This window comes from Danio rerio, chromosome 24 (genome assembly GCF_049306965.1).
Source record: "Danio rerio strain Tuebingen ecotype United States chromosome 24, GRCz12tu, whole genome shotgun sequence".
NCBI classification, from domain to species: Eukaryota; Metazoa; Chordata; class Actinopteri; order Cypriniformes; family Danionidae; genus Danio; species Danio rerio.
The window spans coordinates 32,723,329-32,740,546 of record NC_133199.1 but is presented as its reverse complement, the minus strand read 5'-3'; the positions used below and the strand labels follow the sequence as shown (position 1 = coordinate 32,740,546).

General features: G+C 36.2%; 1 protein-coding gene across 4 annotated transcripts in view; it reads right to left on the bottom strand.

The window, feature by feature from the left end:
• Positions 1 to 882: 882 nt before the first annotated feature.
• Positions 883 to 17,218, bottom strand: part of arhgap29a (Rho GTPase activating protein 29a) — a 114,249-nt gene continuing 97,913 nt past the window's right edge. For 3 of the 4 annotated variants that reach the window (XM_688135.10, XM_073940881.1, XM_005162826.5), the window contains 10 exons: positions 17,038 to 17,192; positions 13,572 to 13,700; positions 10,486 to 10,584; positions 8,650 to 8,813; positions 6,207 to 6,395; positions 5,967 to 6,104; positions 5,634 to 5,866; positions 5,223 to 5,538; positions 2,958 to 3,072; positions 883 to 2,872 (listed from right to left, as the gene is read on the bottom strand). In XM_688135.10, the coding sequence (XP_693227.4) occupies positions 1,941 to 2,872; positions 2,958 to 3,072; positions 5,223 to 5,538; positions 5,634 to 5,866; positions 5,967 to 6,104; positions 6,207 to 6,395; positions 8,650 to 8,813; positions 10,486 to 10,584; positions 13,572 to 13,700; positions 17,038 to 17,192 (2,470 nt within the window). In that variant the 3' untranslated portion in view covers positions 883 to 1,940. The remainder of the gene's footprint in view (positions 2,873 to 2,957; positions 3,073 to 5,222; positions 5,539 to 5,633; positions 5,867 to 5,966; positions 6,105 to 6,206; positions 6,396 to 8,649; positions 8,814 to 10,485; positions 10,585 to 13,571; positions 13,701 to 17,037; positions 17,193 to 17,218) is intronic. The other variant, XM_009297526.4, reaches the window with a different exon arrangement.

Below are 17,218 nucleotides of genomic sequence, written 5' to 3'. Positions count from 1 at the left end.
ACCTGAAATCACAACCTAAATCTAACCTAATATTAACGTCTTATTGTGTTGTGTGCCTAATGAGCAATAATTTAATGCACTACAGAATGTTACGTTTACACACACATGCACAAAATACATGTAAATGCATCAGCTTTTTACAGTGTAATACTGAATATTCGCAACTCTTGAGTACTTTTGAAAGGGCTTCATTTTACTCATACTTTGAGTAACATTTACAACAGATACTTTTACTCTACTTGCACTACATCTTTAGGCAACTAATGGTACTTTTAATTAAGTATGATTTATCAGTACTCTTTCCACCACAGATAAAGATGCAATCAAGTAATATGAGAAGATCTAATTGTTCACAATTCTCCAGAAATGTAAAAAATCTGACATTTAACCTCTTAATTGTCAGATATGAAGTCAGAATCGAAAGAAAGCCCTCAAGTTTAACTATAAATTTAAAAAGCTATTGGGCATTTACACTGCCACTTTTCCAACAGATTATACAGTTCATTAAACACACATGCTCCAATGACACTTTTAACAATATTCTAGGTGTTTTCGTCATGTTAAAAAAATTACACTCCTAAATAAAACATTGCAATATGATTGTAGCCATAGTTAAGCATTGTAACAGTGTTTCAAATGTTTGTTTCATACAGTGTATTGTCCAAAATGAGGTATAAAATAGTGAAAAGATGCACTAGTAATTTCAGGATGAAATGAGACATAAGAAATGAGAGAAAAAACACGCGATGATGGTCATAATTTTAAACTCATATTGCCATTCCAAAAACGGGCTTCAAAGACACACTTGTATGCATACATTGAGGGTAGTACAATCCGATAGGTAGATCAAAATCATTTCAAGTAAAAACACAAAATCAAGTATGACATCAGCTGTGGTTTTAATAAGTTACAAGTGTGTATTTTCACATGTACCTGTTTTTACACTTAAGGGAAGGTAAGACGTTTTGAAAATGCTGTTAAAACACTAGCATCACATCCGATGCATGGGTGCCGTTTACAAGAAACACTGAATAAACTAGTCTTAAATGTGGTTTAGACCAGCTAATTTGTGTCAGTGGATTGTAAATGAAGGCACTTGCTTTGGTTTGACTTGCTTGTTTTGGGGTATAATGACATTTTAGTTGACATGAAACATACAAAAGAAATAAGAAAACGAAACTTTGGGCAAACTGTTGCAATATTATATGAACATTAGAGAATGTGGGCCAAATTGCATGTCTGAAAGCTTTCTACTGTATTACGAAACGTATAAACAATAATTACTATTAACAGTATTTGTATAAAAAGAAAAAAATACCTTTGCACACTTTAACAAAACAAGTGTATAACATTCAGATTACATCCATCTGTTGTTCTTGAATAACACAATTAACACTGCGCGTAGTTCGACAATTCAGTAGCCAGAAACATGTGGTTCCAAAGTCTAATAAGTGCATTTTTATGATTATAATAAAGTGACGATACTCAACTGTAACAGCTTGGTCGATTTGGTTTTGGTGTAAAACATAAAAATACAGAAATATACAGAATATATATATATTTATATATTTTAAACAATATAAAAATCCATATACAGTGTAAATGAAATTGCACAGTGACAGTGACGTTCTGGAGTTATAATGAGAAATAAAATGGATTGTTTTGTCCTTGGTGCATAAGTGATGCGATAAAAGTAAAAAAAAAGAGAAAATATTAAGTGCATACTGGGTAAAAACTGTTGTCCAAGGGGTTTGTTTGATTATTTCAATCAGCAGACGTGGAATATATTAATATATAGTATTAAAACACGTCCTTGGATCTCTTCACAGTTATGGAAACAGATTTCCACATATACAAAATGAGGCTGTCACAAAAATTCATGCGGTCGAGTTGTTCGCCCATCGCCAACAGCTCTAAAATTATCCATAATTGTTCAGATCTCAAACAAAATGAGCCTCGCGGTGCTCAAGATCCTGCATGCGCCGTGATCGGAGTCTCTGGTACACAGGTTTGGTCTCATTTTGTCCGAGTTCCTCGGGGCTGGAGCTTGGCGATTCAGGAAGTGGACTTGTATCATGGGCGTCCACTGATGTTTCTTGGTCTAATTCTGGCTCAGGTTCATCAACCGAGACTTCCACGCCAAACTCTTCTTCCTCATCGTCATCGTCATCATCCTCTTCTTCTTCTTCAGTACTGTTTGCGGTTGCTCTAACAGACTGGAGTTCAACCTCAGTTAACGATTTGCTCTTGCCTCCTGGAGGTTTGTAGAACGTTCCAGGTGGAGGCTGAAGAGTTCTTGGGGGCCTGAAGGCTGTAGGAACCGGACAAAACTCACTAATGTTTCCTTCCCTACGTAAAGTACGTCCAGGCCTCACAGCAATGGTGTAGGGTCTGTTAGCAAGAACTGTGCTGGGGCTTTTGCTGTGTTCTGAGAAGGATGACGATGTGAGTGATGAAGTGTGAACATTGGTGTCATTGGACCCAGAATCTACAGGACAGGTTTTCGGAGTGATGTCATGATGCTTGTATTGCTTGTCCCAAGTCCGCCGTAGAGTTTGCGTGTCGATGTATGATTTCCTGTAATGGTTTCCCGCTCTGGACTTGGGCTTCTCCTCTTCGGATACTTCCTCGATGACGGGATCTCGACTGTGGGTTTCTTCCTGCTCTACGGAGTTCTTCACATTACATTCGTCCACCTTGGAGAGGTTGAGAAGGCGTTCGGCCGGCATGCTGATTGGTCGAGAGACGAGCTTGGGTCTTGGAGGTCGTAGCTGGACTCTGGTCACATGGTTACGGCGAGTGAGACCAGGTGAGTTTCGCATTTCAGGAACACTTGATGAGAGGAGCTTGTTCATGTCCGATTTATCGCCAACTGCAAAGAGTGAGAGAAGTTGAAGCTTTTGTTTTTCACACTATGTGACTGTGGTTGTTTTTTACCCGGGTTAAAAAATACTGACCTGCAGCGAAGTCTTTGTCAGATCGTATCTTTCCCTCTTTCACCTCATCCATCAGATGCATAGAAGGTATTACGGAGGAATGCCTTTTATACATCTTAGCTTTTGACTGTTGCTGCTTTTTGAAAACAAAGACAAAAATGCAAATAAGTTAGGAAATGTAATATTTTTGTTAGAGAAGTGTTCAATGTGGTATTTGTGGAGTCTTTGAAGTTCTTTCTTCTGGAAAAAGAAACAGCTGGTGAACCTAGCTTTGATGAGCTAAGCTGGAAAAGACATCTTGAGCAAGAAAACCCAACTGTTTAAAACTGGTCTAACTAGCACAGGGGTGCCCAAATTTTTTGCAGTTTTGTTCCAACCCCAATAACACAACTGAACCAGCAAATCAAGCTCTTTCTAGGTATACTAGAAACTTCCAGAAAGGTGTATGGAAAGAAGTTGGAGCTAAACTATGCAGGACACCAGGCCTACAGGACTGAGTTTGGGCTTCCCTGAACAAGCAATAATAAAGATCCTCAAAGCCAGGTCCACCAGCTGGCAGTTTAGCAAAACCCAATTGGTGGAATTGTCTGTTAAAACTCGTAGACCGTCTTGGACTTAAAAATCCCAACTGTTACTGCTCAACAGTTTCTAACCAGATCAAAATAGCTTTTCAAGAGGAGTTCAGATCACCCCAGGTACGTAACCTGGGCATAACATTAGACCAGAACTTAAAATTTGATAAACATATCTCAGAAGTGGTTGGAAATAGTTTGTACCAACTCCGCCTTCTCTCAAAAATGAAATCCTCTCTTCCTTCACACTAGAAATTTCCATGCACGTGCTTATAACCTTCCAGTTGGACTATTGCAACTCTCTCTATTTTGGGCTGCCTAAGTCTCAGATTACTCGCCTACAGTTAGTGCAAAACCCAGCAGCCAGATTCTTAACAAAAAGGCCGAAATATGCACGTCACCCCTATTCTGAGGTCTCTACATTGGCTACCGGTGACACAAAGAATCGAATTTAAAATCCTTCTCTTTGTGTATAAAGCCCTACATGGTCTAGGCCCTCATTATTTATCCCAACTGATTGTTAATTACACTCCTCCAAGACACTTGCGTTCCACTGATCAGTTTTTATTAAAAGTTCCAAAGGCCCACCTCAAAAGTAGGGGCGAACGTGCTTTTGCCATAGCAGGTCCTCGCCTCTGGAACACCCTGCCATTAGAACTAAAAAAGGCTTCATCGCTGCCTATTTTTTAGTCTATATTAAAGACGCATTTATTTTCTAGGTTTTTTGAAGCTTAAGTCCTTCCCCTAAGAAGGGGAGGGGGGTGTTGGGAGTGGGGAAGGGGATCAAAACGGTCATGTTCTTAATCGTGTTTAGTGTTGGTCAACTGTGGTAGCATCTTTTAATTAGGCAAAAATTATTTTAATATTTCTTTATTGTATTTTATTTTGCTCTTTTATTGATATACTCGATGTTCTTTCCTATTATGTGCCGATTACTGTTTTTACTGTTTTATGCTCATATCATGTGTTTATTTTCTTTCTGTAAAGCACTTTGTGTAGCCTTGTGGCAGTTGAAAACGTGCTATATAAATAAATTGAACTTAAAACTTTTTCAAGATGCTCAAAACCAGGTCCATCAACAGTTCAGCTAACGATACTATTAGCTGGTTACAACTGATAAGACCATTTTGGAGCACAAAAACCCAACTTTTGTCAGACTTGGTCTACACAGTCCTAACTAGCTTTATCAAGAATATAACCAGTCTCACCCACTGGCAGTAAAGTTAAAACACATTGATAAACTTGGTTTTGTTGTGAGAAGTTAGAAAACACGGGTAGATCTTGGATCTCAAAAGCCCAATTGTCACTAGTCAAAAGTTGTCTAACTAGTGGTATCACACGTTCTAATTAGCTTAATCAAGATGCCCAAAACTAGCTCCATAAACCGACAAACCAGCTAAAACCAACTGGTGTATCTCTCTTTTTTTTTTTTTTTTTAGGCAAGCTGGATAGAACTCGCAGATCATCTTGCACCACAAAATTCAAAATGTTTATTTATCAAAAGTGGTCTAAAGTTTTATTTAGCTCAGTTAAGTTTGCCAAACAAAGTCCATCAGCTGGTAATCCAGATAAGCATCTATCTTGAACAGGTATTGACAAGATTGGGAAAATTTGAATCCTACCAGAGTACCAGGATTTTGATGTGCTTTCCAACTTTAAAGCAACTTCCATTATCATTAAATGCACAATATCCTAAAATATCAGTCTGCCTCACCTCCTTAATGTCCACCAGGGACTTTGAATGTCTGCTAAGCTGTTGCCCCTTCTCCTGAGGGGTGAAGCGTGATTTAACGGGCAGCGGAGAGCTCTCTGCTACAGGCGAGGAAGGTGGAAGCGGACTCAGAGGAGTGTCGAAGATCATCTCATAATGGCGGATCAAAAGCTCCACGATCAAGGCCTGGTAGGGATAGTCCACCAAAGAGGACAGAGACACCTCAGCATCGGCCTGTCGGGGTTTGATCAATGTGGGACCGAAGATGATGCCCAAATTACTGGAAGTCATTTTGTTCTCATCTGCCCTTTCTGACACTCTATTTTAGAAAAGAAACGTGGTGTTGTTAGCATTAAAATTCTGATTAAAACACACATATGCAATAGGTTTCATCTCTGTGTGGGAGTCAAAGACCTGTGCAAGTGCTGAATGAGGAACTGCAGGGTCTTATAATGGGCTGGAGGAAGCTGGCGCAGCAGGTCTTTAATCTTGAAGAGGACCCGATTGAGCTCTACGCTGATCTGTGGAGTGTCAGAGGTTGGACATCCTCTCGATGCCTCCACTTCATCAACAATGATACTCTGACTCTCTTTAGCCAGTCCGATGAAGTCGTTATAGTATCGGAAGAGAATGAGAGGCTCTGGGAGCTGAGGGAAGTTAAAAAGAAAAAAACACATGTAAATATAAATTGTATTATTAAAAGAAAATAATAAAAAACATTATTAGAATGGCTACACATCAAATCACCTGGCGTAAGTAGAGTTTGAGGACGTTGCTGATATCGTGAGGGTAGAGATCCGAAAGCTCCACCAAGTCTTTGCCATTTTCAAAAGCCTGACAAAGCTTCTCCACCCGAGATTTGGCACCATTAACACGGTAAATTCCCTTTTAGAGACAAACAAAAACAAAACCATCTTTCAGTCTCGATCAATATCTACATCTCATATCCTCCAGGAAATACATCAGATAAAGACAGGAAGTTCACACCTTGATGTTAAGCGCCCTGTTTTCGATCTCCGAGGTGCATTTTTTGATAATGAAGGGGATTCCATCAGGACTGTTCTTCGCCGCCTGAGCAAAGTCGATCGCAAATAAATGTAGTTTTCCCTGGAGCTTCTTATGACCACACTGGATGGCCAGAGTCTCCAAACACTTCTTATGGCAAGCCAGAGAACACTAAAAAAACATGAGAATGAAGATTAAATTATATGATTAAATGGTCCAAATTAACTAAATTTATTCTTCATCTTAAAGCAAGACAGTACAAGCAAAACAAAAAAAGATCAATTTAGATAATTCTAACCGGTTCAAGGAACGGAAACGAAAAACAGAAATGAATGACATTTTTCAGGAACAGAAACAAAAAATGGAAAAAAGATCAACTTTAATGGTTCTGAAAAGAAACGTTTACAGTTAACGGTTAATAACGTTATTTTATCGATCTATTTATTATATGAATTTGGCAGACAAAAAGCATTCATTTAAAACATGTGTACAAACGCGACGGTGATGCATACAACGTTTAAGGCAGACGTCATAAGGGAGAGTCATTTCTGATGCAACAAACTTTTCTTAAAGGTTACCGAGATCCTGCTCTTATGTACAAAGGTATGTTTCGGTTTAAGTTATTGTAACTAAAACTTGTATTTATAATAAATAAATTATTTTATTTTTTTATTCTTATATGATTGTTTTTAAATGGGTCTCCATAAAGAAAATCCTTTTGTTAATATTTCTCTATGACAAATCATCTGATAAATCGATCTGTAATATTGCAGGATGAGGGGCAGATCATAAACATGACGCATAAAGATTGAATGACGATATATTATCAAACCACTCAAGCACTTTCCATTTGGAGAATTACAGTATTTAAAAGCTTAGTCCTTATAAACAATTCATAAATAAAATACATTATTTACAAGGCTACTGAAGAATTAACCGAATATGCAAAATGATCCGCATAATGATCACAGTCAAATGAGGTAAGCGCTCGTTTTTATATAAACCATAAATGTCTGGCCGTGATGCGCATTTAGGCCTATGCCAGTCTATAAAAAGATAATATAGCTTGAAACACTTTAATATTTTAGAGAAAGTAATTAAGTTTGCACAACCAGTGTTTGGTCTTATTAACCTGCCCATAATTAAACATCATGCAGCCTACTTTTTGATTACTTGACCCGTGGATTAATGGTACAAGCGGACATAAACAAGATCTGTGCATAACAGGGTTTTATGTGTCAGCAATATGCAGATAAGAGGGTGCACGACTCCATAGGGTAACGTAAACTGCACACACTTGATTATGTAATGTGTGAAATCGAAGACGCGTCTCACAGCGCAAAGCATAACTTACTAAATGCCCATGCTTAATCGGTCATCGATTACGTCTATCGGTTTTAAAGGGTTAACGACAGTAAATCAATCGAGTAATCATTAGCATCGCTAGTTTAATCAATCGTAAAAGTAGTGTCAATGTTATTAAATGCGCACACAATCTATCACTTAATCTATTCAATAGAGGGCTCTCGCCTTTTTTTCTTATATATGAACCACGCATTGTAATGAATGTTTACAATTTTATATTAAAGATAAAAAAGGCAAGAATATGAGAATGATACTTTTTATATTTTAACACCTACAAAAAAATATTGTGGTAGTGCACTTGTTTAATAAAAATCTTTGTAAATAGGTTATCTGTAAAAACGCAATCAGAGCCAATGTTATGTAAAAGTATGCTAGTGTTGCCTAAACGGCTATTCAATTTCTAATAAAATTAAAACCTAAATACATCTCATTGCATTTTTTGTTTGATAAAAGTATACGGAAACGAAATAAAATCAAAAGGTGGCTATTTTGTGATTTGATTTAATATTAATAAAAAAACAAGCTTAGACTATAAGCTTAACGGCAATACGCTGCCAATAAGCCCTGCTTGAAAGCCTTGGAAATATGTACAAAAAATTAATTAAACATGAATTTTAAATCTGACTTTATCCAGATATTAATTTCATTAATTAATTTTTCTTCGGCTTAGTCCTTTTATTCATCAGGGGTCACCACAGCAGAATGAACCGCCAAGTTATCCAGCAAATGTTTTACACAGTGGATGCTCTTCCAGCAGCAACTACTGGGAAACACCCACACACACTTATTTACACTCTAGTTTATTCAATTCACCTGTACCACATGTCTTTTGACTGTGGGGGAAACTAGAGGACCCGGAGGAAACCCATGCAAACACAAGAGAGCATGCAAACTCCACACAGAAACGCCAGCTGGGCTAGCCAGGACTCGAACCAGCATTCTTCTTACTGAGAGGCGACAGTGCTAACCACTGAGCCACCGTGCCACGCCCAAATAACATTCGTAAAAAAAACAACTTTATAATAACATCTTGCAAATAATGTTCAGTCAATGATCTCACCTCCTCGCATTCAGCACCATGAAACACCACAAGACTGTCACACTCCCTGCACTTTGATGGAGCCCTCAGTTTCCTCAGTTTGTGCGTCTGTGCAGCTTTCGACATCTGTGTGTTGCGGAAAGGTCCCGGAGAACTGGCCGCCTCTGTCACCATTTCGCTCAGACCTAAGAGACGACATTCGCTGCCTTCATTTTTTGGACTTTGACAAATGTAACCAGCAGCCAGGGCCGGATTAACCAATGGGCATTATGGGCACAGGCCCAGGGGCCCGTGCGCACTAGGGGCCCCTGCGAGGGGGGAGAAAAAAAGGACAATTTCGGAGTGTCTTTTTTTGGCTAATTGCAAATAGCGCATCTAGTTGGAATAAGCTTTTCAGGGTTTACGCCCATCGATGCCTGATTGATAGAGACAAGATGAGTGAAGAGCTGTGAAATATTGTAGCCGCAGTGGCGCACTTGTAAGGCGCACAGTTTCGTCTTTTGGCGCGATAAATTATAAACTCGGTTCGAATCCACCATCAGCTGAACTCGTGCTACTTTTTTTCTCCCCATTACATATCAGATTGGAAATATATTTATTTTTAACAGGAAGGAAACATTTTTAAAAAATAATGGAAATGTGATATAAAGTCACAAGTGTCTCGTGGGTATTTAATAATGTTTAGTCTTATTATAGGTGCTTCCCTCTCTGCAAAAACTATATTGCTCAGACAACTGTATTTCCTCTGAGCAAAAAAATCGCGATCACACATTAATATTATTATTATATTTAAACAGCCTTTTTTTCTTTAACTAAACAGAATGCTGTAATTGGTCAAGCGCGGAAACGTCAGTTTTGTAATAACCCGCACTAAACTAAGCGGACTTTAGTGTAACGTTATATCTGTCATCGATCAAAAATGAGTGGACAAGTGGATTTAGCAAACGCGAGAGAAAGAGGAGAGGAGGCATCTTTATTGAGGCATTTTCCATACACACCATCTTTAAACAGACCCTGGATCAGGAGAATGAGGTACAGAAGAAGACGTTATGGTAACTTTAAATGATGAGATAGCATTAACCAGTCGGAGGAGGCTAACGGCAGCGCAGCGCGGACTGGATTCATCGTGTGAGAGACAGACAGAAAAGGAGAGAGAGAGGGAGAGAGAGAAAGGCCCAAAAGAGGAGGGAGACGGGAGAGAAGAGGTGTGTGTGATTTCGGATACTTTTAGGTTTATAATCAAGTCTTCATCACGAGAAGAGTAGAGAAAATACAGGGAGAGGAGGAGATACAGTAAATCAGTGTTTGTATTATGAAAGACTCAGATTCATAGAACTGGATTGGAGAAGCATTGTGCGTTATATGCCATGGCAATAATATGCTTTATAAGTTTGTAAAAGCAATACATTAAAATACCATATATATATATATATATATATATATATATATATATATATATATATATATATATATATATATATATATATATATATATATAGTTTTATTAGTATTTTTATTCAATGCTTTGAAAAATAAGTTAAATCTTTGTAGACTATAAATACATATGTACTATATAGCATTTATTTAAATTTGTGGCCAACAAATTATAGATTCATTTTATTTAAAAATTATTAAATTATTCTTATTTTTTAAATTCAACTATAGGGGTGGTAGGGGGCCTTACAAGACAATGTGCCCAGGGGCCCCTGAGTTCTTAATCCGGGCCTGCCAGCAGCCTACAACATGCTCGGACTGCATTCTCTACATTGTCTGTGGGTTACAGTAATAAAAGCTGTGTGTGCAATGTCACACAGCATGTTTGGAAGAAGTGTTAAAAAAAAAAAAAAAAAATCTCACCATTATCTGAAGGAGACGGAGGTTCTCTCTCGTCCAGATCATCTGCTGAAGACATGGTGCCTGTGGATGGGGTCCTGGGAAGCCTTCTCTTAAAGTCGCCTGGTAAATTGCAGATTAAATGCAATTAAGCAGGTCATTTACAAATAAATACAGTGATGATTACACGTTTGGAAATGTTTTGAAAGTCAATCTAATGCTTATCAATGGTGGAATTTAATGATCAAAACATGTTCACTTAAATAATGCTGCAGTGTTGGTTATATTTAACGGTTCCCTGAAATTAAACAATTTTTTTATGTTACTTTCAGTCTGTTAGCGTTAAGGATATCTATTAGCTAGTGTGCTCCGAAACAGTGACACAATTCACGTTTAGAACATATGAAACTGATATAAACATTCAAAGCTTGCAGTTTGTCACTTCCACCTTAATAGATCAATGATTTTTTTTCCATGTCACCTCATACTTCAGTTTCTCATCACATCTTGACCAATCATATGCTGTGTAGTTTCTGACATACCCCGCCCCCTTCAAAATACTTCACATTAGGTGCATTTGACTTCATGCTGCGCTGAGCAGATAAATCGAAATCTGTCCGATTAAACGCTGTAACGACGTCACATGTGGCATTAAAATACAGCGACAGAATACCCCGCACTGAGATCAGATGGCAGACTCAGCCAATGCAGCATCTGATCTGCTGACAACACCGATTTTACACAATTGGCTGCATTCACTGCATGACAACAACTACGTGTGTTTTGGGTTTATTACTGGAACGTCCATATCAAAAAATTCCAAATAAACAATTATTTTTTATGCCATCTCAATCTTGTACAAAGACTACAACATTTTTTTGTTAAATAATTTGTTTATAAAAACGTAATTATTTGCGTAGATTTATTTTCAACCTTTTTTTATACAGACCATATACTGTATTCAGCTTCATAAACTATTTAAATTCTATATTTGTAAATTATAAAATTAACCCAAGTGTAATTTGTAGAGACTATATTCAGTTTTATTTGTGCTGTAACTCTTGTTGTTATTGCAATAAATAAATAAGTGATCTGTCATGAGTCATGACTGCAGGTACAAGCCCCGAAATGTCCGACCTGACGGACAATTTTCAGCTTCGCCCCCGCTTGCACTCGGCTAATCTCATTGATTGTCGGCTGCAGCCGTGGTTCATGTCAAATGCAGCTATGTGCTTTTTATTTGTTAGGCTTGAGCTCAACTACAGCTATAGGCTGTGTTTTTAAAGGGGAGGAGCTACTTTATGTCCCGCCCTCTCATCATTTTTTTCAGTTGAGATTACAAACATTGTTCAAACATTGAATAAAAAATGCACATTTCAAAACACTTCACAAAAACATTAAAGCTTGCTGTTGTGTTTTGTTTTTTTTTCTTGTGACTGCTTGCATATAAAGGGCTTTAGAAAATATACATTTAAATATTAATATTCTTCTTATTTTTATTGGATATATTTCAGTGCAATCTATTGCACTACAATATAGGTTTTCAATGTAGGTCCATTTTTTTATTAGAACTTGTGCTCCAACATTATATCTTGACAAGACTGATAAATTACATTTTCAATATTTGTATGCATATGTTATTTTTGAATTAAATAATATATTAAAATTAGTGCTTGTCAAAGATTAATTGCATCCAAAACAAAAGTTTGTTTTGACATAATATATGTGTGTACTGTGTACATTTGTTATGCATATATAAATACAAAAATCATTTCAATTTATATTTAGATATAAAATATACAGTTGAAGTCAGAATTATTAGCCCCCTGTTTAATTTTTCCCCAATTGCTGTTAAACTTTTAATTCTGACTTCAACTGTATATGTATATGACAAAATCTATATATAATAATTTAAATACCTTTATAACAAAATTGTTTACTTTGTTTTTATGTATGTACATTATGTGTATCATATATACATAGTAAATTAATCTTTGCGATTAAGTACGATTAATCTTTGCCCAGCACTAATTAAAATATTAATTATTATAATCTAAAAACATAATTAATAATAATTAAACAATTAAAATAATTAAACTATTAAATAACAATTGTAAATAAAATAAAATTTTTTTAAAGTAATTTGTTTATAAAATGCAATTTAATCAGGTGGTCACAAAGCTGCAGTGTCTTTAGATCCTTAAAAAAAATCTTTATAATATACCCGGTACCGGGTCCCTGATGTCATTTACTTCCACATTCTTTAAACTTCAGAGGTCTGTACTAGCCCAATACCCCATAAGTGGTTTCGTTCTCTCATCAGTTGGAATAGAATCACTTTTGCATAGCTTATGATAGAGATATTTTTCTTTTTGCCTATGATTACTGACATGTTTGCATAGAGATTACTGACTGTATGTACGCGACATCGGTTGTCTTTGTATAACAGTGTCAAGTTTATTGTCCCTGTTAAATAAACAAGCAAATAAAAAAATGTGCAGAAACCACCAAAATTAGCTAACAGAAGCTAAAAGGTACACTTTTAAATTTGAGTTTACAAAAAGCCTCTTCTTCTCTTCGTCTCTTTTTTGGAAGGGTTTATTATAACACAGACAACATATGCAACAATTTTAATCACTTTTAACAGTGTTTTATGAAAATTCAAAGTGTTTTCTTTAAAATGATACCAAACCTTTGCATTTGCACCTCTGCATGTGGATTTGGGTAGGCAAAATCCAGATGGAAAATAACACTTTTAAACAGCTCTCTTATTATCATCTGTGTTGCTTACTGTCATGTAAAATCTGTGATCCACTGATACATAGCAAGTTTCTATTTTTAAAAACAATAATATTTTTTCTGTAACTTTGTAAACGTCTTTACTGGCATTTAGTTTAAAAAAGCATCTTAATGACGCCAACCTTCTAAGAGCAAGCATGAAGACAATGTTACTATAAGCAACAGATGGGATCCTGGGTAAATATGCACCGGAAAGCGTGACTAGTCTGTTTATCATTATTATGCTATGTACAATTGTGACACGTGAGCTGTCGATCATGTGTTTTTTTACAGTAGATTTACAGTATAGGAGCATGAGGGATCGCTGTTACCTGGGCTTGCTGTAGGCGAGTCCATAGAGCGAGATTCACTGCTTCCTCCAGCACTCTCAGAGTCACTGCACATGCCTCCACCCTGACTGCTGGTCCTCCAGACACGGAACGGACCCTGGATCCTCAGAGCTGGTAAACAACACATGATAGTAACAAACCTTTAGCTGAATACACAAACTCTGCTTTCATGTTCATATCAATGATAACAATTAACTATATAACATGGCACATATCAATGATTCACAAACAAATGACTTTTTTTTTTTAAGAACCATATAGTGTACCAAATCAAGTCAGGTTCATTTATATAACATTCTAAAATTTAGCCATGCATGTACTTTAAAGTGAATCACAATCATTTACTGTAAGTGTAGCCTGATAGACAAAACAAATGACTCATTTTAGTCAATCTTATTACCAAATCCCTTTAAACGTTTTAATGAACCAAAACAATATCGTGTACCAGTATAGTTCAATTCCTGAGACAAATGACTCATACGAACTGGATGATTTAAACCGATCCAAACTGCAATATATATGGGAAGTTTCTGAAATTAATGACTCTTATAAACCAGTTCGTATAAGTGAATCAAAATCATACCCAAACCAAATGATTCTTTAGTATTTCCTAATGCTAAGAGCACCAAATCAAGTCAGGTTCATTTATATAGCATTCTGATACTGAGCCATGTTTTTCATGGAAATCACTGTTATTTACTGTACAAGTGTAGTTATATACAAAACAACTTACTTGTATGAACTGATTTATTTTAGTCAATCTTAAAACCATGTCCATTTAACAGAATCAAAACTATATGGTGTACCAGTTCAGTCTTATTTCCTTTTTTTATGGTAAGTCAAAACCATATAGTGGGGAAGTGCAGTGATATTCTTGAAATTAAAGACTCTATTGAACTTGTTAATGAACCAAAACAATAAAGTGTACCAGCATAGTCCTGAATTTAAATGACTCATATGAATTGGATGATTTTAATTCATCCAAACTATGCAATATACATATGAAGTTTCTAAAACGAATGACTCTCATGAACCAATTCTTATAAGTTAATCAAAATCATACCCAAACCAAATCATTCCTCCGTATTCCCTAATGCTAATGACTCTTATGAATCTTTCAGAACCATATAGTGCACCAAATCAAGTCAGGTTTATTTATGTAGCATTCGGCAAAGCCTGTTCTTTCAAGTGAATCAGAATCATTTACTGTACAAATGTAGCCTGATTAACAAAACAAGTTGTATGAACTGGTTCATTTTGGTCAATCTTATAACCAAGTCCATTTAACAGAATCAAAACTATTTAGTGTACTAGTTCAGTCTTATTTCTTAAACTAATGACTCCTTTTAACCTTTTTTATGGTAAATCAAACACATATAGCGGAGAAGTGCAGTGATATTCTTGAAATTAAAGACACTATTGAACATTTTCAAGTTAAAGGCTCTATTGAACTAAAGTGTACCAGTATAGTCAGAAACTTGAAACAAATGACACATACAAACTGGATGATTTTGATTCATTCACACCATGCACTATACATGTCAAGTTACTGAAACTAATGACTCTCATGAACCAGTTCTTATGAGTGAATCAAAATAATGCAGTGTAGCTGGATTCCTAAAGCAACTGATTCTTCCATAGTTCTTAATTCTAATGACTCACGCACCAGTGCAGTTTTAATTCTGAACTTAATGACTGATTGAACTGGTTCACGTAGTCAACTAAAGTTTTTAAAAAGTTGTCAGGATATAAACAGTTACTACAAATAATAATTAAAACACTAAAAATTACAATACAATCACTGTAAAAAGTACATTACAACGACTGTAAAATGCTTAAATTACACCATAAGCAAACTGAATTGCAAACTGAATATTCCTCATTGGTACTGTGAGCAAAATACATGAATATGAATACATCCACATTAATTAAATAAATCTCATTCGAATCAGATGTGGGTTGAATCGAGGGATTTAGAATTAGAATTCCAATTAATTAAGAGCACTCAAAACAGAATCAGTGTTCTAATGAATCAAGTGCTTTTGAATCAGTACTCCAATGAATCAAGGACCTTCTATACAGAATCAGAATTCTCCTAATTCAAGAGTTGTTGAATGAGACTCTGAATTCTATTGAATCAATGATTTTAGAATCAGAATCACAATTCCAATTAGTCAAGGGCCATCAAAACAGAATCAGGATACTCATGAATCAAAAGTTATTGAATAAGACTCAGAATTCTAATAAATCAAGGCCTTTTAAATCAGAATTCAAACGAATTAAGGGCATTCGAAACAGAATCAAGATGAATCAAACGCTGTTGAATGAGACTCAGAATTTTATTAAATCAATGACTTTTGAATCAGAATCACAATTCCAGTGAATCAAGGGCCATCAAACAGAATCAGGATACTCATGAATCAAGGGTTATTGAATAAGACTCAGAATTCTAATAAATCAAGGCCTTTTAAATCAGAATTCAAACGAATCAAGAGCATTCGAAACAGAATCAAGATGAATCAAACGCTGTTGAATGAGACTCAGAATTTTATTAAATCAATGACTTTTGAATCAGAATCACAATTCCAATGAATCAAGGGCCATCAAACAGAATCAGGATACTCATAAATCAAGGGTTATTGAATAAGACTCAGAATTCTAATAAATCAAGGCCTTTTAAATCAGAATTCCAACGAATCAAGGGCATTCGAAACAGAATCAAGATGAATCAAACGCTGTTGAATGAGACTTAGAATTCTATTAAATCAAGGACTTTTGAATCCGAATTCCAATGAATCAACGGCCATCGAAACAGAGTAAGAATACTAAAAAATAAAGAGGAATAAAGGGAAACTCAGAATTCAATTAAATCAAGGACTTTTGAATCCGAATTCCAATGAATCAAGGGCCTTCTAAAAAGAATCAAGACATTTTTGAATCAAGAGCTGTTAAGTGAGAATTCTATTAAATCAAGAACTTTTAAATCAGAATAAGAGTTTTCTTGATGTAGAATTGTAATGAATCAAGAACTTTTCAATCAGAATCAAAGTGAATCCTTACTGAGTCATATACCTAGCCCAACAAACAGGAAGATAAAGTAAAAGATGAAGTGAATTCAGGAAGTGAACACAAGATGATCTGTTCAGCGTAGTGTGCACATCAGCCTTTCTTTCCTCGCAGCTCGTAAAGCTTAATGAGATCTCCTAAAACACTATTGTGTCCAAATGATACCTGCTGAAACAGGCGTATCTCAGAGCGGAGGTTTGATTCTGTCATTAGTGAAAAGAACAAACTTGTTCATAAAAGAGACAAACGAGGGCTCATCCTGAGGCAGCCATTCACTTACAGCATTCCAAGGAAGTCAGCCAAACCCTGCAGCGATGCTAGATGAGATGGAAAAAACAACAAAAACATGCTGTATTTTTGGGGAAAACTGATTCTGCTCTACCTTGAACATCCGTGGTGCTGTGCGAGCGTCCGTCCGGCATCTTTGCAGTGCGAGCCTGAACGTGACTCTCCACCTCATCTGCACTCAGGAAATCTCCAGACACCTGCGATAAGTGCACTAGGGCTGCGGGAGTGCTGTTCACCGCTCGCTTCAACCTGCATTAACATACAAAAATTAAAAT